This window comes from Schistocerca piceifrons, chromosome 2 (assembly GCF_021461385.2).
Source record: "Schistocerca piceifrons isolate TAMUIC-IGC-003096 chromosome 2, iqSchPice1.1, whole genome shotgun sequence".
Lineage (NCBI taxonomy): Eukaryota > Metazoa > Arthropoda > Insecta > Orthoptera > Acrididae > Schistocerca > Schistocerca piceifrons.
In genome coordinates this window covers 302,764,311-302,788,347 of record NC_060139.1, presented here as the reverse complement: position 1 = coordinate 302,788,347, position 24,037 = coordinate 302,764,311, and the positions used below count along the sequence as shown (strand labels likewise).

General features: G+C 41.4%; 1 protein-coding gene across 1 annotated transcript in view; it reads left to right on the top strand.

Annotated features, from left to right (window-relative positions):
* LOC124775340 overlaps window positions 1-24,037 on the top strand; it is a 531,162-nt gene that overhangs the window by 420,508 nt on the left and 86,617 nt on the right. Inside the window, exon 5 of the mRNA XM_047250172.1 lies at window positions 19,801-20,067. Coding sequence (XP_047106128.1) covers window positions 19,801-20,067 — 267 coding nt within the window. The remainder of the gene's footprint in view (window positions 1-19,800; window positions 20,068-24,037) is intronic.

Sequence of the window (24,037 nt, the reverse complement as noted above, 5' to 3'; positions counted from 1 at the left end):
GTGACACTCCACCTCCTTCCCCCTCCTTTCGTCCACTCTTTCTCCTACCCCTGCCCACTCCTCACCATCCATCTCAGCGTAGTATTTTAATCCCGCAATTAGCTGCGTTACCAGAGATGGCGTGTCACTGATCTCATTTGTACTAAGATTGCAGTAAACGCGAGGTGCCTAGTTGCCTCCAACGCCCTGAGTGGAAGACAAAGTTCTTAATAACATTCACCAACCTGCAGTCTTCTGTAATTGTTGTCCCCTGCACAGAAAACAGCACGTAGGCCGTGAGTCCGTTACCTTGAAGCCGTAATAAACTGTTAGCAAGGAACTAGTATTCCACAAATAATTAAATTTTGAACTAATAAGTTTAAACGGGATGCCACTCGCTTTTTATTAGCAGAATAAGAGAAACTGCACAATTATAATCCACTGTATGAATCACAAGTAACATCCATTATTCTCACTTTCATAGAAAATAAGCAAAGTAATGAAATGTGTATTAGCATAATTACTTCCGCGCGGGATTAGCCGAGCGGTCTTAGGCGCTGCAGTCATGGACTGTGCGGCTGGTCCCGGCAGAGGTTCGAGTCCTCCCTCGGGCATTGGTGTGTGTGTTTGTCCTTAGGATAATTTAGGTTAAGTAGTGTGTAAGCTTAGGGACTGATGACCTGAGGAAGTCCCATATGATTTCACACACATTTGAACATTTTTGCATAATTACTAACAACCTGTCCTCAGTTACATGTCCAAATAATCAGAGATGGCTAATTAAGTTCCTAACCAATACGGACCAAGGCAGACAACATGACTGTCCACCGAGAGTGCCAAACCAGCTCTAATCTTACAGCCGAAATTCTTCTCCTGCCACTCAAGTTAGGCGCGACCCGAAGATCCCCGAAGTGCTTCATCTGCCATTTCGTTTAGCAACTGTTTATTAATCTGCCGGTAATCAACATTTTTGAAATAACAGAATGATAGCCTACTACTGAGAGATGCTTAATATGAAATGCAAGATGACTCACTGTTCACTTTTTCTAATATTAGTAACAGAAGTTTATTATTTTGGCGCGCTACTTCCGAACGCAGCAGCCAATCACGGAGGACCACTATTTAGGTGGTCTTTCTCCAGACACCCGTACCAAACAAACCATCTGTCACCGGTGCCTCGCATCACATTACGTCATCTTCCCTCTGCTACCTTCTAACCTGCTTTGAGGAAAGCATCTTGTAGCTTAATATGATGGCTGTAAAACCAGAAATATTACAACACACACACACACCGCATTAACGTACCAACTCCCTCTCCTCTCACAAGCCACCATTAGAATGAAACAGCCAGTTACAATGTAGCCCATCTGGGCTTTGCTCAAAATTATCCGAACGACTTGAGTATTATCAAAAAATACGTCACGCACTTCAAAAAGTATCCGAATCGCGTAAAATGACAAAAACGTTTTCAGTCTTATTTTCATTACTGACTTCAAAAAATCGTTTATTGACCGGCTCAGCAGGCGAATTGCTAAATTTTATTGAAAGCTACGTATCAGTCGCCATGAAGTATTAGAACAAGAGTATAATATACCCTACATAAATAGCTGAAACCAGCATATGCTTATCCAAAGTAATTAACGAATTAGTAATACGTAATTTTCAGACATGAGTTTTACTCTAAATACTATTCCACAAAACTTCCAAAATGTGAAATAAAATCAACTTATACTCCTGTCGCTTGTCTTCGTCACCAGGTGGGTGCACTGGTATAACACTGAAAGTGTGGTTAGTGTACCATAGTATAAGACACAACAGAACCTCAAATTAATTATTTGCCGTGTCTGTCGTGCTTGTAAATGCCAGAGTATTCTTTCCGAGTCTGCAAAAAATCATCAGCAACGCAAAATTTGCAATTTAACTGGATTCGGAAACATGACCTCTATCTCTATTTTCATGTCTAAGCAGGTGTGGCTTGCAGAACAGACAAGTAAGTTTCTTATGGAACATGAGAACTAGCATAAAATATATTCCCCATAAATAGTTAAAAACCAGCATTTGCTCACGTCATGTAATCAATTAATTACTAATATGTAGGCGTCAGAGATGAGTTTTACTTTGTATACTATTCTACAAACCATAATAAACGCGAAAAAAGTCAACTGCTGGTTGAAGCTCCTATAGCTAGTCATCACCAACGGAGTGCGTCGTTCACATATCAACCTGAGTACCAAACGTAGTTGAAGATAACTGAGCCGCAAACTATTTTCCATATCTACGACGCTTTTCCATTTTCAAAAGGTTCTTTCCAAGTCTAAAACGTCTGCAAAAATACATTAGCAAAGCAAAAGGTGCGATGTTTACATCGAGTATCGCAATTTTATTTTCAATATAAAAACGTATCCGTAAACTAACAGTTGGCATTATAGTTTAGTTCTTAAATATCTATGTCGTAAAACTAACCTAACCAGGCTTAAAACTGCAGAAAAAACATGTTAGGTGAAATACTGCACCAATCAGACAAGCACACAAACAAAGAGGCAGTTAGCTTTACTGGAAGAGTGTTATTAATTATAACTAAGTCACAATACACCCTCAAATTAAATATTTCCACATCTAGATTATTTACAAGCACCATTTTAGAAAGGACAAAGATAGTGCATATTGTTACACACTAGAAAAATACAATCAGTGACACTGATTGACACTTATTGCTTTTATTGCAAATGATTCAGACCTACTAGAGGTTATGTACAATAATAACTTTCGACGGAGATTCAATATTTACCAATCGGAACATGCTGCCAAATCTCTCTAAACGTTTATGGACTGTATTTCGCATAATCAGCTATTAAATAATGCCAATAAAAACACATGAGGATGGAAGGAGAAGGTGTGTTGACAGTTTAATTGTGCTGTGAGACTTAAACTGCATTTTGTTTCGTAATTCAAACGAGAACTTCTTTAATATTTAGATACGTGTCACAGCCAAAGACGATGACAGAGTTGAATCATCTTCAGAGAACATGGTGCAACAAGACAGATGCGATATATCGAAAGTAAATCCTTTGATAAAATTATTTACCAAGTAAAAAAAAACACACACACACACACACACGCAGCTTGCATGCTCATCGTAATATCCAAGTGAAATCGCAGACCTCTCTACAAAAAGTAGAGCAAAAGAAAACTGTTCTATTTCACGTAACTTTGCGCACTTTGCAAGTTCCATGGACTTCAGATTAAACATTTCCACATTAAAATATGTCTGCGTTACCCATTAAAATAAATGCAGCTCGCTTATTGACACTACGTAAATAAATTACTGTTTATTAGGCGACTATGCATCGATCTTTGTACGACTCAGTAAATTCACCTAAATACGTAAACATTTGTTGCATAAACTTGCACACGATCACCACTACACATCTAAATTACAGCGTGAAATGCACCAGGAATTACCACTGTTACTCTAACGCGTAAAACGCCTCTCTAAAACCGAAAGATCCCTATTTATACCACACTTAGCAAGCTGAACTTCCAAATTATTTTGCACATTATCACTCCCTGCTATGTTACTCCCTGCTGAATCACCTTCAGAGTCAGTGCACCAAAAGTAAATAAACTGGGCCTCTTACACACACTTCCCAGTGCATTTGCTCCTTAATGGATTTTGTTTGCTGATAATAAAAATCAGTTACAGCTGAATTGTGACACAAAAAGTCACAATACAGGACATAAAAAGTATTTTCATGTAGATTTTTCCTCCTTGTCCAGGGTTCAGAGTGGAAGAACTCTGGTGGGAAGACATTCAACAAGCTCCTACCCAGATTAACGCAATAAATTGGTAATCCCTGCCTGTTGAAAAGAAAATTAAAATTTTACCTCATTAACCACTCTATCTACAAACTGTCTGGATGATTCAGGAATTGAAAAGCTACATGGCAAGTGGCAGTGTACATTACAAAGCCGTATGAGAAACATTAATGTATTGTAAATAGGACTCATTATTTACAGATACAGGGACATGTTCGCTTTGAAAAATACTGTTGTAATAAAGTAAATGTTTTATTGCTAGCCGAGCGGACTGGCTGCGCGGTTTGAGGCGCCTTCTCACGGACTGCGCGGCCCCTCCCGCCGGAGGTTCGAGTCCTCCCTAGGGCATGGATGAGTGTGTTGTTCTTAGCATAAGTTAGTTTAAGTTGTGTGTAAGTCTAGGGACCGATGACCACAGCAGTTTGGTCCCTTAAGAATTCACACACATTTTTTTATTTTTTTATGTAGTATCCAGATTAAGTTTTTACTGTAAGATGTCCCTGTCTTATGTTAATGTATACCTTGACTCGATTCACAACCCTGAACGGCTTAATTCTCGATGGAATCTACGGAACAAGATGAATAGTGTAAAACTGTAATGTGTGAAGACTGCACAAATGTCAATTTTGTCAGACTAAATAACTGAAAAATAACTTGAATATGCACAGAAAAATTTAGTACTAGCGTGATTTTCAATTTGTGCTGACATGAATGCATAACATTGTAACCCATCAGGATATTTCAAAAAATTGACTCCAGTTACCTGTTTGTTCTACTCACGTGCACGCTATAGACAAGTAGACAGAAGGTATTTTAAATCTGAGAAAAAAGAACAGGAAAAAGTGAAACATTGGACTGTGACCACCAGAGATGCTTTTAAGTAACTTGGAAAGTTATGATGAATTTAATGTTCGTCATAATGCAAAAAATTTGTTTATCGTGAAAAAAATTATATATACTTTAGCTGCCGTGCAAGTAAGTTTCTGCAACAGTTAGTACACAATGAAAACCACAGTATACTGATTAGGATCGAGAAAAGTGAGAGTGGACATGCAGACCAAGCTGCCAAATAATTTTAGTATTTGTAAAGAATGCACATATTATTTACCTCGTTGACGCAGTACGTTTACACAATGGAAACACTGTTGCCAGATCCTTGCTACCTCTTCATTTCTACTTACTCTCAATAAGAGACAGTGGATTTTAAAGACAGAACGTAACAGTACGAAAGTGATGCAGTGCAGCCTGCAGATAAGTAGTCAAGAATTTGAGCTAAATCTCGACACTGAATGTGATTTCTGGTGAAAGAGAAAGTTCACCTCTACAGTTCCATTCGTTAGGTACTTTTGCAGCATACTACAAAAAATATACATACTAACTTCAAAACACATACCCCTATCCACCAGTAATATCTCAGGTTGTGGTTTCACTCCGCAAGAAATGGGTCGCGAGAGATGCCTTGAAAAGGAACGTTCTGTCCCTTCACTTTGTCATCATCAGTCAAGCCGAGCGTGGGAAATACACTCGAAATAAATGAGCGGTTTCTTTCAGACTGGATGGGAAATGATTTCGCTTACTAGGATCGGATGGACACTTCCGTCGTCTTAATTCAGCAAAACTACTCGCTCGTCATTTGCAAGGAACTTAAAATGAAAGCCAACGTGAGGCAGAGAACGTCACGCAGTTCACTTTTATTTGCAAGTGGCATTTGTCCAACTTCCCTGTCACTTTTCTGCTTTCCGGTAACTTCAGATTTCGAACACAGAACACAGACACAACGGGCCGTAACAGCAACGTTAGGAACAGCACACAGACCCCTTCCTGTTAGAGGACTTTCAGAGGATTATTTCCAACAGCGATTCTAAACCACTGTTCGTCATAGGAAATCACGAGCCCTTATACCAGTGAAGTCGACTCCTGCCACAACCCATTTAGGAGTCTTATGGGAAAACTGGATGGCTTTCATATTCAAGCTGGAGAAAACCTCCTTCCCTCGTATACTGGAAGAATAGCCACAGGTAGCCACAGGTAGAGCACATTTGCAAAGCCAGACTGACAAAGAAAGAAGAAGAAAAAGGGAAAACAGATACTTTTACAGCGAAGAGTGTCCTATCTGTTTGTCAGGAATACAGTTGGCCATAATTAATCACATACGAAGGTTTTATTTTATTTTATGTAGGTGCATGTACAATAACTGCACAAGTGACTTACAAGTTTACAGGTAATATCAAGTTTCACCCACATCTCCACGAACATTTCACGGGCGTCGTTAGAGGATGTAAAATGGATAGTACAGACGTCTCAAAAAATGTTCAAATGTGTGTGAAATCTTATGGGACTTAACTGCTAAGGTCATCAGTCCCTAAGCTTACACACTACTTAACCTAAATTATCCTAAGGACAAACACACACACCCATGCACACACGATTGAAGGCAGCGTCATAAAACAAAATTTCATTTGCTTATTATCGTGTCGCAGAAGATCGTGGTACGTCTGACAGGTGTGTTGATCAGGATAAAGAAACTATATAGTGACTTTTAGTCTTATTTTAAGTCATAGTTATTTCAACAAAACGGCAGAATGATGGCAAAAATATTTCTTTGAGGATACAGTGAAAAATAAAAATGGTTAAGACATAAAAAGAAAATAAGAGTTGCACAAGAATTTTAAATTACAATTTATTATAACTCCAAGAACACTGAAAACATGATACATGTCTCCATAAGCGTCCTCACTCGAAATTATTGCAGGTGCAATCATTTATTCCCATATTTACTGCTCTTCTGAGACATGCCGTTTATTAGTATTAGCATATTCAATATAAAAGAGAACTGTGAGCTGCAATGCCGACACTGTGATAAAAACAATAATGATTAAGCTACTACCAGTTTCTGATATAACTACTTCTTCTTCGTCTTTATTACACACCACATGTCTTTAAGTAAAGTAATTAGCTGTTTTGGATCTCATTGCAAAAAAAAAGTTATTTAAAGTATACGTTTACGTGCCCAGTCGGCACACAGATTTTAGATTACACTGATGACAGCAAAATACGTAGAATTACGCAATGAATGAGTATAGCTCCATCATGCTAAAGTTGGACTTGTGAAGCACTGCAAGAATGACACAGATTACTGTTTGCTGTCATCGTCAGTAAAATCCTCGAACTGAATATCGAACCAGCCCAATCTGAAGTTCTATAGATTGGATGCAAGAAATTATACATTTTATTTTTAATATGAACCAGTCGACATATTCGTTCGACAATGGGTGTCACATGTCATACCCGATGAATAATTGCCTACACGTATCAGAACCGAAATTGAAAATGCTTTTGAAACACCGCACGTCTGCTAGAAAGGCCACTTATTATATTACTGTTAACGTTGAAACACTAAACACGTCACGATTTTGAATTTATTTATTACGCTATACGCTTGGGGACCGGCTTCCTATCATCAAGCGCCTACAAATATAGATATAAGAATCTGCTGTAGACCATCATATTAGGTCTTCTGCGCAGTTTCCTGGTGACTGTTTTTGTAACACGTAGAAAAAATGTTGTGTAGTCAGCTCAGCTGTGTTGTCAGTGTACAGTGTGAGTATTCTTTGGTATTTAACAGCCTGTGATCCTCATAGAAATGTGATTTATTTTATTTATTGATTGATTTGCTTATGCTGACAAGTTTAGAGCCATAGTGTCATTTAATACGTAAATTCCCCGTTCTTTATTTGGTACAAATTTATTGTGACATACGTTATGACCTGACATCTAGTATCGAATCAGAGACTTAAAAATCGTTATGACATATTGAACAAGCCGTAGCTTCAGTAGAGACAAAACCACACTTTATAAATTTTCGATGAAGAACACTCGTATCTCCAACCGGGCAGCAATGTGGAGATAACGCGACATTTCGACGAGTCTCATACCATCACTGTTGATTCAACTTCAAAACATTTCCACCCAAAATGGACGTATATATCTACTTCTGTCAATAGGCGAAGCAAATGCTCACTTCATCTTTCAGTTATACTTCTTTCTATTTTCGTTCTTCAATGAGACACTCAACTTTTTTCTCGTCTAGTCATTACTTGTCATTGTAGCGATAAATTTTTCGAAGTTTCTAAGCTCTTTGGTCTCCATCTGGGCGGCAGCATGAAGATACGGTGATGTTCTGACTAGTGTCATTGTACTGTGAGACGCTTTCCATCAGTATTAAACGCTGGTAGAGTCTGCGTTCACGTACACTGTAAATTTGTTTGTGTAAAGTATAGTAATAAAGATAAATAGCAGACAGAAAATTTAAACTGAAGACTATGACAGCAACGGATATCATACAAAACAGAAAGAGAAACGTTTTTGAACAGAAGTAATGAGGTGAAGAGGAAAATAAATGACTTGGCTGACTGAAAAGTGAAAAGATAAAGAAGTGTAACTGGAGGATTTGCTTCACTTTCTGATAGCAAAGGTTATGTTTGCAGGGAAATGCTATGAAGTTGACAAAATAAGGTACTTCGATACTAAACAGTGCCTAGTGCAGATTTGCCTGTACCAGGGACAGAAGCACCGATGAAGCAGGAGTTTCAAATTGTTTTTCATTCATGGATGGGCGCAGCTACGTTTCTAGACAAATGAGACCTTGTGTCCCGACAATCTCGTAACATGTCTCGCCGTAATCATCCTCACTGAGCGTATGAATACTCTCCGAAGTTTCTGGGACTGACTGAGGTGTTGCAGTCATGCTGCTGCTGTGGTCTTCAGTCCAGAGACTGGTTTGATGCAGCTCTCCATACTACTCTATCCTGTGCAAGCTGCTTCATCTCCGAGTACCTACTCCAACCTACATCCTTCTGAATCTGTTTCGTGTATTCATCTCTTGGTCTCCCTCTACGATTTTTACTCTCCACACTGCCATCCAGTGCTAAATTGGTGATCCCTTGATGTCTCAGAACATGTCCTACCAACCGATCCCTTCTTCTAGTCAAGTCGTGTCACAAACTCCTCCCCAATTCTCTTCAGTACCTCCTCATTAGTGATGTGATCTACCAATCTAATCTTCAGCATTCTTCTGTAGCACCACATTTCGAAAACTTCTATTCTCTTCTTGTCCAAACTATTTATCGTCCACGTTTCACTTCCATATATGGCTACACTCCATACAAATACTTTCAGAGACTTCCTGACACTTAAATCTATAATCGACGTTAACAAATTTCTCTTCTTCAGAAACGCTTTCCTTGTCATTGCCAGTCTACATTTTATATCCTCTCTACTTCGACCATGATCAGTTAATTTGCTCCCCAAACAGCAAAACTCATTTATTACTTTAAGCGTCTCATTCCCTAAAGCATCACCCAATTTAATTCGACTACATCCCATTATCTTCGTTTTGCTTTTGTTGATGTTCATCTTATATCCTTCTTTCAAGTCACTGTCCATTCCGTTCAGCTGGTCTTCCGGGTCCTTTGCTGTCTCTGTCATAAGACATTGGATTCGTAATCCCCGTTGTGCCACCCGGATTAGCTTTCCTGTGATTTCCCTAAATCCCATAAGGTAAATTCCGGGATGGCTCCTTTAATAGAGCACAGCGTATGTTCCCTTCCTTATTCTCAGCCAACACAAGCTCTTGCTGCGTCTCTAAAGACGTCTTCGCCGACGGAGCGTTATACCCTAATCTTTCTTCTTTAGAAATTTCAGGAGGGCAGAGAGACAAATACCAAATCTTCCTGCGCGTGGCAACGGTATTTTCTGACCTGTTGAGGTGCTCGTACAAAGCAACAGCCGAGTTCTTTAACGTGACCTGATACGGTTTTGGAATACAAAATAATGAAAACACGAAAAACATAACATGTTTCCTTGACTAATGCGTTGTAAACTTTGTAGAAAAACCGTTGGTATTCGAAATATCTTCCAGTCGACTCGGGATAGATAAGTACAGGTCCTGTAGGTCCTGTATGGTTTTCAAGGGAATCTGATACCATTCTTCCTGCAAGACAGTGGCATGTTGAGGTAACGATGATGCAGGTGGAGAGCGATCTCGATGTCTTCTCGCCAAAATAGACCACTGAGGCTCGATAATATTGAGATCTGGTGACTGTGGTGACCAGGAAAGATGCAGCAGACCCTCCTCGTGCTCAGAAACCACTCTTGGACGTCGCGAGCTGTGCGAACAGTGGCCTTGTCGTCTTGGACCACATCAATACTACCACGTCTGAATTCACTTAGCCGGCCGCTGTGGCCGAGCGGTTTTAGGGGCATCAGTCCGGAACCGCGCTGCTGCTGGGTCGCAGGTTCGAATCCTGCCTCGGGTATGGATGTGTGTGATGTCCTTAGGTTCGTTAGGTTTAAGTAGTTCTCGGTCTAGGTGACTGATGACCTCAGATGTTAAGTTCTATAGTGCTTAGAACCATTTTAACCATTTTTGAATTCACTTAGCTACTACACAATGCACTCACAATTACACAGAACACTATTCTCACCACGATTTACTATTGAGAAAAGTGACCATTTTTGTGATCAAATACAACAGCGCTATTTTTAGGCTTTGCTAGCGCTTGCATTTCTGTTCGAGCATACATTTCTCACGGTGTCTGCATATTTTTGTCCAACCCCTTTACTGCGTCTACCGTGAGTTCAATACTCGCCTGCTTACCTGCTGTAAGAGACTCCATTAGCCAGCCAATAAGGTCAGTGGTTGACCCGCTTCTGGAGGCACGGTTTAGGCGACACGGCAGCCGGCAGGTGGGTGATTGGGAGGCGTTCTGTCACGTCACGACTCGGTCCAGCGAACGGTGCGTGAGAGGGGGCCCGCTCTCACACTCAGGGAAAGATGGAGATCAGAAACTGCAGGCCGCCACACGCCTGCTACCCACAAAGATAAGCGTCAACAAACAGTCCCTGCCGCACACCACTCAGGGAGAAAGCCGATGTTTTCCCGTGGCGGCCGGAACACGCTCCTATTCTAAACGGGTGAACATCGGTGCAACGTGTTGCCTTGTCTTTAAAATAAAAAACACTAATACGTCAGGTGACGAAAAGGAGACGTTGTCAAAAGTAATCGACTTGTTGTCAGTTCTCAGATTCAGAAGTACAAACAAAGTCGAGCCTAACAACTTGGAAGCTAACAGTGTTCTAGACAGTGAAACAAATGTACAAGCCACAGTCAAGCTTTTCGTGATATTTCAAGGCAAGCATGCAAGCTGGGAATACTCGTCGATATAGAAAGCAAGAGTAAATGGATGTGAAAAATACCGCACTGTCAGTCTAGCAAGTATCAGAAGCAACCCAAATGCAATATATTAAGATATTGAAAATATCTTAATAGAGGTACAGTTTAGCTTTACGAGAAACCAGGGCACTCACGAAGCAGTTTTATCACTGCAGTTAACAACATAATGGAGAGTTAGGGAAAAAAGGAAATATACATCGTATTTATAGATATGGAGAGAGCTTCAGATCATGAGTAATGGAGTCAAATCTTTCCCACTCTTGGGCAACTTGGTATCAATTACAGGGATTGAAGGGTAAATCAATCACTTTGTGCAAAGCAGGCTGTAGTAATCAGTACTGAGTTAGGAATGGTTTCGCAATTTAACGACAGATATTTAACGTGTATAATGAAGATGTAATGAAGCAAATGTCTACCTTGATTAGGGAATTCTTTGACATAGACAACCCGTCAGGTTGATAAGGTTCACTGATGACTGAGCAGTAGTGAACGAACGTGAACAGGGATACCTAATGAAATGGAACCTGCGGTCCTATATGATTGCAGGATGCACATAAACAAAACAAAATTAAGGCAAAGTAGTGTGTTGCTGCGCAGCAACTGCATATGTTGGATGGCTCAGTGTTAAACTTGAAGAAATGGACGAATTTTGCTTACTCGGAAGTACGTGAGATAAAGACAGACACGAGAAAAGGGAGGAAGGTTAGGGTTTAACGCCCCGTCGACAGTGAAATCTTGAGAGAGACGGTACAGAAGCTCCTATTATGAAAGGATGGTGAAGGACATCGGGCGTGCCCTTTTCAAAGGAGCCAACCCAGCATTTGCCTCGAGCTATTTAGAGAAATCACGGAAAACCTAAATCTGGATGGCCGGACGCTGATTTGAATCGTTGCCCACTGAATACGAGTCTAGTGCGTTCGACAAGATCGACACAGGAAAGGTATAGAAGCAAAGATTGAGCAAAGTACGTGGGCTTTCCATAAAAAGAACCAGCTGCTAATATCAAAAAATATAAACCTTAAGACCAGCCAAAGACTCATAAAAAGCTATGTTTTCATCACTGTGCTCTGAGGGTGCGAAACATGGACAATGTGGAAGACGGAAATAAAACTATACGGGTTTTATTATACCAGCAGTTATAATCCGTAGACATTCACGGGTTAGATGGTGCGTCTACACAGTAGAGGTAAACCCCTTACCAGTAGCACTCTTAGCTTCTGTATTTTCTAAACAGCACATGTCAAGGTAACTGCAAGGGAAGATTTACCTACGACTGTCTACCACAGAAATTTTCCAATGGATATGGAGAAGTCTGTGATACATAAAGTGTTTTGGAAAGTATTTACGTGTGGCACAATTACTTTACAATTTCACAACTTTTCATCAGTTTGGACCAATCATTCGCTACACTTGGAGCCTAGTACACAAAATTGACACACTACTTACCTTACTTGCACTTTGTCATCCATTTTTTTAAACATAACGATTGTCTAACTTAACCTAATACGAGTATATTTTGTGGGTTTTTCTATGGAATCATTTCAATCAGTAAGAGCTGTACTGCAGACACTATCTCGTTTTAGTAGAAAAAGTTGAGCTGCTATTGTTGCAACTTACCTTGACTCGTATTTCTCTATCAAGTACCTAGGATGACCAAGATCTCTTTCCCCTGAGCAGCCTGCGCACGGTAAGCGGAACTAGCCCTCAGTTATTCCACTCTTGGAATGCCCTCTTTGTGACGCCTTATCAGATAACTACCCTCTATTATCCTACGAAAATGCAGGAAATGTTGAGTTGGCTACCGAATCACATGACCATTGATATTCTGAAAGAACGGTAGCAAGAAATGTACACAAGCAGTTGTTGCCCATTGATCATTCATTGTAAGCGTTGGGCATATCAGAGTCATGGAACTTCTATTAATGTAGTGATGTTAAGGAAAAATAAGGAGATGTACGTTAAATTAACAAGAAGAGGTCGCGAGTGTAAGGCCAGAAGACGATGGGGTCTCCTCTAGAGAGTGACCAGTACATCTGACTTTCGTTTCAGGCTACAGGATGCTTTCGAAAAGTGAACATGCGGGCTTGCTTAATACACAAGATTCATTTCGACATGCTAAGGACCGGGATAGTAATTAATACTCACAGCATGGTAGGCGCTGAAAAGGTCACAGGCCGATTGTTTAGCTAAGTGTCTTGCGACAAGAACCCGGCAGCAGTTGCAGTAAGAAACCACTTCAAGAGAATCGTCCTATCGTGCTGGAGATTGTTTTAATTAGGGTATATGGGAGATATGTGAGAGGACAGCTTTTCACTCGGCGTGGCTGGAGAAAGGGAGGAGAGGCTCGGCTGACTCTTTCCCCTTCCAGACGAGGAGATGAAATACAGTTCAGTTTCTTCTGTTTCTGTCAGTTTATTGTTGTTATGTTTACACAATTTCTATTCCTTTTGTCTCTGTTCCTTAAGGCTCTATACATTTTTTCCTTCTTTTGTAGGTATTAAAAAAATGATTGTCCTCAAAAAGGAACTTGGGGGGGGGGGAGGGGGGAGGACCCCTGTACCAATATAACAGATTTGAGAAGCAGTGTCACGAGATACGCATTTTTCAAACATTTATTTTGCAAGGAGAGCTGCATCAAACCAGTCTCAGGACTGAAGACCACAATAACAACAACAACAACAACATTGAAACCTGCTCTCTTTTTGGCTGCAGCCTAACGTATAGTACAAGTTTCTATTTTCGTAATATGAAAATTAGAGCACATTAACAATTTTTATGATATGAAGTCGCAGTACACCATTTTAATTTCCTTCTACACGGCATTATTGAATTTTCTACTCTGTGCATGACTTCCTGTGGTTTCGTGGGACTCGGCAAAAATTAATTTGCGTATTCAATATAAATAAACTTTACAAACTACATACTCTTGGAACTGCCTACAACTGCAGCAGATGAAGAAACAAACATCAAGACATGCACGTTTATGAACATCACAGTTACCTAGCAACTGAACTTATTCACGGTAACAATAAATAAAATGACAATTCCAGTTACAAAAATTGAAACAACAAATAAAAGGAAAAATGAAAGAACAGTTAGACATGCGCGCTCAAAATGTTCATGTAGGAATTGTGTTGAACATGAAGCTCCAGTATCACGAATACAGTATATACACTACCTGGTGAAAAGTATCCGGACGCATCATTGTAATGCGAATTAACAAGTAGGTCGGCTGGTTCCGGCGGAGGTTCGATTCCTCCCTCGGGCATGGGCGTGTGTGTTCGTCCTTAGGATAATTTAGGTTAAGTAGTGTGTAGGCTTATGGACTGATGACCTTAGCAGTTAAGATCAAATGGCTCTAAGCACTATGGGACTTAACATCTGTGGTCATCAGTCCCCTAGGACTTAGAACTACTTAAACCTAACTAACCTAAGGACATCACACACATCCATGCCCGAGGCAGGATTCGAACCTGCGACCGTAGCATTCGCGCGGTTCTGGACTGAGCGCCTAGAACCGCTCGGCCACCGCAGCCGGCAGCAGTTAAGTCCCATAAGATTTCACACACACTTGATTTTTTTTTTTTTAAGAAGTTGGTGCCACAATACTCGGCAGTATAGAAGGAGGCGGGGAGCACAGTGGTGTCACTAGAAAAGCGGTAACAACAGAATGGGCCGTCAGAGATCAATGACTTCTAATGTGGACGCCATTGGATGTCACTTGGGTAACAGATCCATCAGGGACATTCTGGTGAGGCGACTTTAAAGTGGAAACGCGAAGGAACACTACAGCTATACCAAAACCAGACAGACCTCATGCATTGATGTGTGGGGCTGCCGAGTATGACGGAGCGTGGCTGTAAAAAAACCGCATGGAAATCAACGGAAGGATTTACTAGTGAGTTCCAAAGTGTTACCAGCGGTACAGCAAGCACCGTAACTGTGTGTAGGGGGCTGATTGAATGGGGTAAAGTGGTCGAGCAGCTACTCATAAGCCAAGCCTCTTAAGTCAATGCCATGTGACATGTGACGCTTGAGGTGTGTATAAACAGCAACACTACTACGCAGTGGATGACAAGAAATGAGTAATTTGGATTGATGAATCATGCTACACCCTGTGACAATACCATGGGAGAGTTTAGGTTTGGCGAACGCCTGAAGAACTTTTCTTCTGATATAGGGGTAGTTATCGCGGGTAGCGTGTGGTCCCATTATTGTGCTTATGAAAACGTTAAACGCAGAGGGACACGAACACATTTCACAACACTGCGTACTGCGTACAGTAGAGGAACAGTTCGGAGACGATGACTGTATCAGCATGACAATGCACCCTGTCTTAATGCAGCATCTGTGAGGCAATGGTTTGTGGACAGTAACAACCTGGAAACTGACTATTCTGGCTAAAGTCCCGATCTAACCCATTGGAACACCTTTTGGATGAGTTAGAAACTCGACTTCTCTCCAGACCCAGCGTCCATCACCACTACCTTCTGTTTTGCTTTCGGCTTCTAGGAATAACGGGCAGTCATTCATCGACAGACATTCATAAAGGTGGATAAACAAACAGTGATGCTCACAGAGAGAGTTTCGCACAGTCATAGCAGGTAAGGCTCAACTTTCACGTATGTCAATTCAATACGTAAAATGGTCAAAGTGCAACCATTCTACAGGTTTTGTCACTGGATCAAAATACATAACACATAAAAATAAGTTAGCTAACTACTGAAGGGGAGGCGTACATTGTGTGGTCAATGTTATTTAGCCTCTTTTCAGCGATGCAAGGCGTCGAGAGCTCCCACGCTCAATGAGGCGTTTATCCACACCATATGGTGGGTGAGGTTCAGGTCGGATGTGTGACGTTTTGGAAGGTGTCTTTCGTAACATGACTTGAGCCCACATCAACCAGGCTGTTCAGTATAACACTCTCGGAGACCAAATGTTGCCGTTTCTTGTATACCATCAAGATGAGTAAGTTGAGGATACTTCTGTCTTCCAACATCCATCTGATCAGTGCTGCACACACACATGTGTTCCTGGATTGATGAACACTCAGACACTGCATCGCGCCTCGACCAGCTCGCTAAATCTCCCCATCTTAATTCTACAGAAAATGTCTGGGACAGTTTGGAACAACAGGTGAAATGGAGCCATAAGCATCTTCACAGTATGGCAGTTATATGGGATCAAATCATCAACAGGTGGCTTCAGCTGGATATGGCATAATGGAGGAAATTTTTGTGCCCCCTTCCTCAAGGAACTGAGGCCATTCTCAACGCTAGAGACTGTGATAGTCTGGAAGCACAAATAAGGCTGCTAGTCTGCTGAACTCCACAGGGCCATCAGGTGCACACAGAGAATGTTGATTAACCAGCCACATGGTGCAGCAGCACCAGCACCAGCAGTGTGTTGCGCACATGCTGCCTGCTTCGTCGAACTGTTTTACAGAAAGTATTAGATAAAGAATGATCATTTCGTTACTTATAGCCTCATGTGTTATCTTTGTGATTAACTGTCTATTGAATATTGAACGGTAATATTCATTGTGGTATTTCCTAATGAAGTAACCCAGTGCGCGTAATTCATATACTTTGCAATGAAAACAAGGATTCACTATGAGCTTACATTTGTTGTGCATTAGGTAATACATTGCTTATGAAATGTAGCTAACATATTGACTTCTTTTTTAGACTTGCGAGGGGGTTTCTGTCTATCTCTGATCTGGAGAAGAAGACAGATCCTTAAGACCTTGCTCGGAACATACGAGCGTCACTCCAAAAGAAATTCACACTATTTTTGTGAAAATACAGTTTTCATTCTGCATGTGTGAAAGTTTTACAGTGTGTAGATACATCTTAACCACTTTTTTCAAACTTATTTCAACCAGTTCCCGTGAGAGGCGCCGTCATAGCATGTCTTCAAAATGGCTGCTACACTTGACGTTCGTCAGAAGCAACATGCTATCATAGAATTGCTGTGCTCTGAAAACGAGACAGTGGGAAACATCCACAAGAGGTTGAAAAAGGTGTATGGAGATGCTGCTGTCGATCGCAGTATAGTTAGTCGGTGGGCAAGCAGGTTACGTGATGAAAGCGGGCACGGCAATATTGAGGATTGTCCTCGCAGCGGCAGGCTTCGTACTGCACACACTCCAGACAATGTGCAGAGAGTTAACGAATTGGTGACAGCTGACAGACGCATCACAGTGGACGAATTGTCACGCTACGTTGGGATAGGGGAAGGAAGTATTTGCAGAATACTGAAAGTGTTGGCGTTAAAATAGGTTTGTGCCAGATGGGTTCCCAGGATGTTGACAGTGGCTCACAAAGAAACAAGAAAAACGGTATGCAGCCAACTTTTGGAACAGTACGAAATGGCGGAGATGAATTTCTTGGAATAATTGTGACAGGTGATGAAACATGGCTCCATCATTTTTCACCAGAGACGAAGAGGCAATCAATGGAGTGACATCATGCAAATTCACCCAGGGAAAAAAAATTCAAAACTACACCTTCTGCTGGAAAAGTTATGGCTACCGTGTTTTTCGATTCCGAAGGAATCTTGCTTGTGGACGTCATGCCAAGTGGAACCACCATAAATTCTGATGCATATGTGACGACACAAGAAACTTCAAGCTCGACTGAGTCGTGTTCGACCACATCGGCAAAAGCAGGATGTTTTGCTGCTGCACGACAATGCACGGCCACATGTCAGTCAAAAAACCATGGAAGCGATCACAAAACTCGGATGGACAACACTGAAACACCCACCTTACAATCCTGACCTGACTCCATGTAACTATTATCTCTTTGTGAAACTGAAAGACTCTCTTCGTGGAACAAGGTTTGAAGATGTTGACTCCCTTGTGCACGCTGCCAAACAGTGGCTCCAACAGGTTGGTCCAGAATTTTACCGTGTGGGTATACAAGCGCTGGTTCCAAGATGGCGTAAGGCAGTTGAGAGGGATGGAAATTATGTGGAGAAATGAAAATATTGTTCCTAAAGGACGTATCTACACACTGTAAAACTTTCAAACATGTAGAATAGATGGATTTTAAGGGGCGTAGGACGTCAAACGGGCCGACTTGGAGCAGGAGAGGCATCACAGGACATTTTAATTTACAAATAAATTCATAAAACTTTGTCAGCATCACCAGGAAGGATTCAGGAGTCACACTCATTGCAGTGGAAGTTCAAAAACATAACTTTTTTTTTTTTTACGTGCGAAATTTCATCAGTTTTTTCACTTACTAATGGCTGCATTTGTTGCTATAGGTACACTTTTCTTCATAAGTTACAGAGATTCTTCGATGAATTTTGCACAGCATACATACCATACTTACAGGTGTGTGAAACTGTAGAATTTATTCAATTGATGAAAAAACGAATGATCTGTAGTATTTTAAACTTCATGTTTAGAAAAAAAAACAAATTTTGTAGTTAATTACCTCAACTTTTACCACAGTTTTCAATACATTTGGAAAATTCTAGAGTTTCATACACCTTTAAGTATGGTTTGTATGCTGTGCAAAATTCATCGAAGGATCTCTCTTACTTATTGTGGTGTGTGTACTGTAAGACCTTCGGTACACACACCATCAGATTATTTGACTTGTCGCTCTAACGAGGTAGGCGAGTGTCAGCAATATGTCTCGTGGTCTTATCACGGCGTGTTTATCTTCTGCCGTTAGGTCAGACGATAGAAATGCCACTTGCAGGCTTAGAGTAGCAGATTGACGGTGACCAGCTTTAAACAGAACTTGATTAATTTTCAGACACATTTATTAAAATAATAACAAGCATAAAAATAACTTAACTTGGTTCTGGATGCTATTTACAATTGACAATCTGAAGTTCCTTTGGTCTTGGTGCGTTAATCTTATTCTCGCATATCTCTGATACTTGACAAGGTGTCTATACATTTCTCTTCGTGGCTATGTACAGGAATATGATAATCTTATTAGGCGCAGACTGAAACTTGACTACAGACTAATGCAGACTGGTACAGACAAATGCAGACTAATGCAGACTGACTAATCGGAGGTCTGTACACTCGTTATAATACCTCGCGCGTTCATGTATGACTGTGCGAGTGTGATCCGCGAGGAGAAAAGGTTCTACGTTAGCAGCAATCTCATTGGCTGCGTTACATATTAATACCCGGATCGGCGGAAGGAGAATTTGGTCCGTCTCTATGGCAGCACCATCTCGTAGTGCGGAGACGGACGAGCGCTGCGACTGCGCTGTTGTGCTTAGCGGGGCGCGCTCTATTGGGAAAGTGCTGACTACGCGGAACTATGTACACAACACTTATGAGGAAAAGTGTACCTATAGCAACAAATGCTGCCATTAATAAGTGAAAAAAGATGATGAAATTTCGCATGTAAAAAAAAATTATTTCGTTATTATTTTCGAAGTTCCACTGCTAAGAGTGTGAATACTGAATCCTTCCTGGTCATGCTGACAAAGTTTTATGAATTTATTTGTAAAAGTATAGTCAGTGGAAATTAAAATGTCCTGTGGTGCCTCTCCTGCTGCAGGTCAGCCCGTTTGACGTCCTACCCCCCTTAAAAAATCGTGTGCATTTCTTTTGAAGAGGCCCTCTTATTTGTCTTTGGCAGCGACTCTAGTTGAGTGCCCAAAATGCTCCAGTAGGCGTACGGATCCACCCGTCTGCGCCGCGTTTGCACTGTACAGTGTTTGTGTGCTGTTTTAAGACGCAGTAGTGCGGAGTGGAGTGACGCGACTGAGTAGAGCGGTGTGCGTGCCGGCAGCTGCTGACGCGCGCCTGCGAGCCGCCGGGCTGCGGCCACGCGGCCGTGTCCGAGGCGCTGTCGACGCTGCGGCTGCGGCTGGCGGAGCCGGTGCGCTTCCGCCTGCTGGCGGGGATGCTGGGCAGCGCCGGCGGCTGCCCCGACCTGCCCGCCGCCGGCCTGCGCTTCCTCAACACCCTGCTGGAGACGGCGCCCGGCGAGCAGGCGCGCCTCTACCTGCTCGCGGAGCTCCGCCAGGCCGGCTTCCAGCCACACGCGCTCGCCCAGGTACGTCTCTAACTACCGTTACTGTTTCTAACACCGACCACAGGTACTCCGCGTAGATATCCGCAGTAATAATTACCTTCTGATAAATGCCACGACAAGCGGATGCCCGCAACTATACAGGGCGATTCAACGGCCCCTACCGCTGTGTTTTATTCCACCCGCGAAGCCTTCACAAACCACGCACGATATTTTCACACTCTCTCGCTTGCTATGTGAACATTGTTAGTCCAGTGGTTCCCAACATGGAGATACACAACTGGCCATTAAAATTGCTACACCAAGTGGCTATGAGGGACTCGGCGATGGATATAGTGAAAACTCAAAGTCTGGAAACAATTCATATAGGTACAAAACGAAGGTTGACTTGCCTTCAGCTACCTAGTTTCAACTACTTTTCAAGGTCATTCAACTACCCACTTCTTTGCAAAAACGACTTCCCACGCCAAATATCCATTAATAGTCTTCTATTTATCCATTAATAGTCTTCTGTTACCTCTTTTGCATGGTTATAGTGCAGTACAGTGGTTAGCTTCATGACCTTGAAAAGTATTTGAAACTAGGTAGTTGAAGGCAGCGCAACCCTCTTTTCGTACCTATATGAATCTAAATCATTACCTTTAAAGCTACACACAAAACCCATGCGGTTAACGGTCATCTAACCTGACACAAGGTGTGGTGGCATGACTCACGAAGATCTCTCTCGGTCTAAGCACATCAACTTACTTGTGATGGCATTACAAGTCGGAGTGATATGTAGGTGCTGGGACGGAGTAAAAATAAGTAGCAATACAATCCCTATAACTCAAGACAAAACCGCCCCATTACTGCTCTGTAAAAAGCCACAGGCCTCATGAGGATACAAGTTCCTTATACCAAAACACTCTTATAGGTACGAAACGAGGGTTGCCTTGCCTTCAACTACCTAGTTCTAACTATTTTTCAAGGTCATCCAACTACCCACATCCGAAATACATGCACGCAGACCATCTTAAATTCTCTGGATTTTTATTTGGTTAGGGAATAAGACAAGCAAATATTCTCGAAAAAAAACGTTATTAATCTCTACATACACATTTACACACAGAAAGCAACTCTTGCTTAGTTTTCGGTTGGTTTGTTTCTAATAACATCTACCTTAATTTTTATCTTATAATTTAACTATACATTGCACTCTTCTAATTCTTTCTCCGACCAGTAATTTGACAAGTACAAAGAAGGTATGTTCTCGAATTCCAAAACATATCTAATTTTTTTTCCTGTAAAATGTCATTTATGGCTTTAACAATTTGCTCTGTTCCTTACAGCAGTTGTTCTAAACTAGAGCACTGGATGATTTTAATCTTGCCTCTTGTTTCTTGCATAGTAATGTTGTTATAACACTCCATATCTTCCTGGATGTACGCTAGCAGCTCTTCTGCTCACATTCTTGTGGAATTTCTGTATAGAACGTTACGTTTACAACTTTTGCAAACGAGTGGTCATTAAATGTTGTTATGCAGTTGGTTTTAAATTCTGCAAACTGTTGTTCTGTTGATTTGCGCATAACATACAGTCGACCACGCTTGGATACCATGTAACCATCCTTTTTAAGCAGGTCCAGTTGGGAATGGAGCTTTATAAACAGGTTTGTCGTGTGTATTTTAACGCAGTAAATGTGCTCCAATCCATCCTTTCCAGCCAGCCAGAACTCGTTGGCCACTTACCACTGCTATTAACAGTAAAGGTAGATACTTTATATTCTCCAGTGATAGCCAGATTTGGACACACACTGTGTTTAAAGCAATATGTAAGCCTTGTCTGCACATATGCAATAGTCTCTTCTTTTTCCAACAGCAGTTTATATTCTTTCTTTACGCGCTACTCCGCTTTTCGTTTTTTGGCTTTGATCTCTTCCATTTCCAGTTTTCTTTTTCGTACACACAACACATTAACTGCACTTAAGGGCGCAATTTCGTTATTCGGGAATGGCTTAAGTGTGTGACTTTCATGCTCTTTCGTAGGATTTGGGGAATAAGACCGTTTGTTGGTACCGGTCCTAATTCGGCGATATCTGTATGTGACAGCATTGTAGAGAACAATGTCCTGGATTGAGAGAAATATGTTTCTCCTGCTTTAATATAGCACTTCTGTGCAATACTTATATTGTCTTTTTTGGAGTCAGTGTTAAGAATCTCCACGTAGTTTACAGGTAGATAATTAAAACTATATGCAGACAGTGCATAACTTATAAGCTCTGGCAGACTTACCTGCAAACGAGTCAATTTTCGGGAATTCTTATTGTCCCTGTAGACAAACTACAGAAGGCTGTTAAACACCACACAGCTGCTGTTCTGTAAGTTATTAGTTAGCTGACACCACATGGATGTGACTGACACAGCATACAGTGGATCACATTGTAAATACTGTTTGTTAAAGTCAAATACACTTGAACAGTCTTGTACAGAGTCGAACTCACGATTTGTTCTGTAGTTGTATATTGCAGCCTACAGCCTGGTAATATCATACTGTTTTGCCAAGGAGGACATAAAAGGAAACTTTTATGTCATCCTCTAATATCTGGACACTTTTTAAGATCTATAAGGTGGTTAGCGACAAATTTGTTCATATAGGTACGAAATGAGAGTTGTCTTGCCTTTAACTACCAAGTTGCAGCTACTTTTCAAGGTCAACCATCAACCCACTGCTTTTCACTATAATGATGCGAAAGACATATACGAATTGTCACAAATAGAAGACTATTAATGGATTTTTGGCAGGGGAAAGTGTTCTTGCTTAGCAGTAGGTAGTTGGACGACCTTGAAAAATAGTTGAAACTGTTCAGTCAAAGGCAAGGCAACCTTCATTTCATACCTATATGACACTGATTTGAGTTTAGTGTAGTGAAATCCTTTCTCTCCAGTAAAACTTAGTCTTTTTCTCCACCATTTCCAGATGGAAGAGGGGAGGGGGGAATGGTGGAGGGCTGGGGGATTTCCCATAGGGGATATGGTAATTAATTGAACAATTTAATTAATTAGTCAATTAATTTGATATCAAAAGTGTGCTCATATCACTGAGGGGGAGGGGGTGTTCCTCATCTTCCAGAGTGATGGGGAAGGGGGATGGGGGTTTCTCAGAAAGACAGATTATCCCCAGGGGATCATAAATCAACCCCCAGGAGTCATAAATCAATTAGCAACATAACAATAGGTTAAGGGATTCTGTATAATTTTTCCATAAGTATATACCTGCCCTGAATGTGTGCAACCCACACAAACAAAATGGCTCAGGATTTGCTTTACCCCAATACTGACAGTTTGTTCCTCAGGTAAAAATTCATGATTCATTAAACACTTGCCGTCGAAAAAGGCGATCAGCATCGTTTTAATCTTGGATTTCGTCGGCCGACTTCTTTTGGAAGCCAGGAAAGTGTATGAAAACCGTGCCATTGTCTGTGGCGTCGTCTGCGGATCGTACTGGTAGCGTCAGGTCTCATCTCTTGCAATGATGGTTTCCAAAAACTGCTATTCCGACCACAAATGTTGATGAAATCTCCAGAAATTTCCATCCGAGTCTGCTTCTGATGTTCTGTCAGCATGTGCGGTACAAACCGAACACAAACCTTCCGCCTTTGAAAACGCTCGTGAGCAATAACGCTTACACTGCCTTCACTTGTCTTCAACTCTTATGCTATCATTCTCAAAGACAGTCGCCGATCATCCGCCAGCACCCGTCGCAGTCTTTCGATGTTGTATGGGATTATGCTTGTTGACAGTCAACTGGACCGTGGCTCATCCTCGCCATCTTCCTTTCTGTCTCTAAAGCATTTAAACCACTCACACACACTCTTTACTCGCTGCTGCAACACCGCAAATTTGCACTGACGTTCCGTAAGTCTCTGTCGCCATTTTCCGTCATTTGAAGCAGGAGTTGATGTTAACACGTTGTTCCACTTTGCCGTCCATTTTGCAATGATACGAGTTCCATCGCT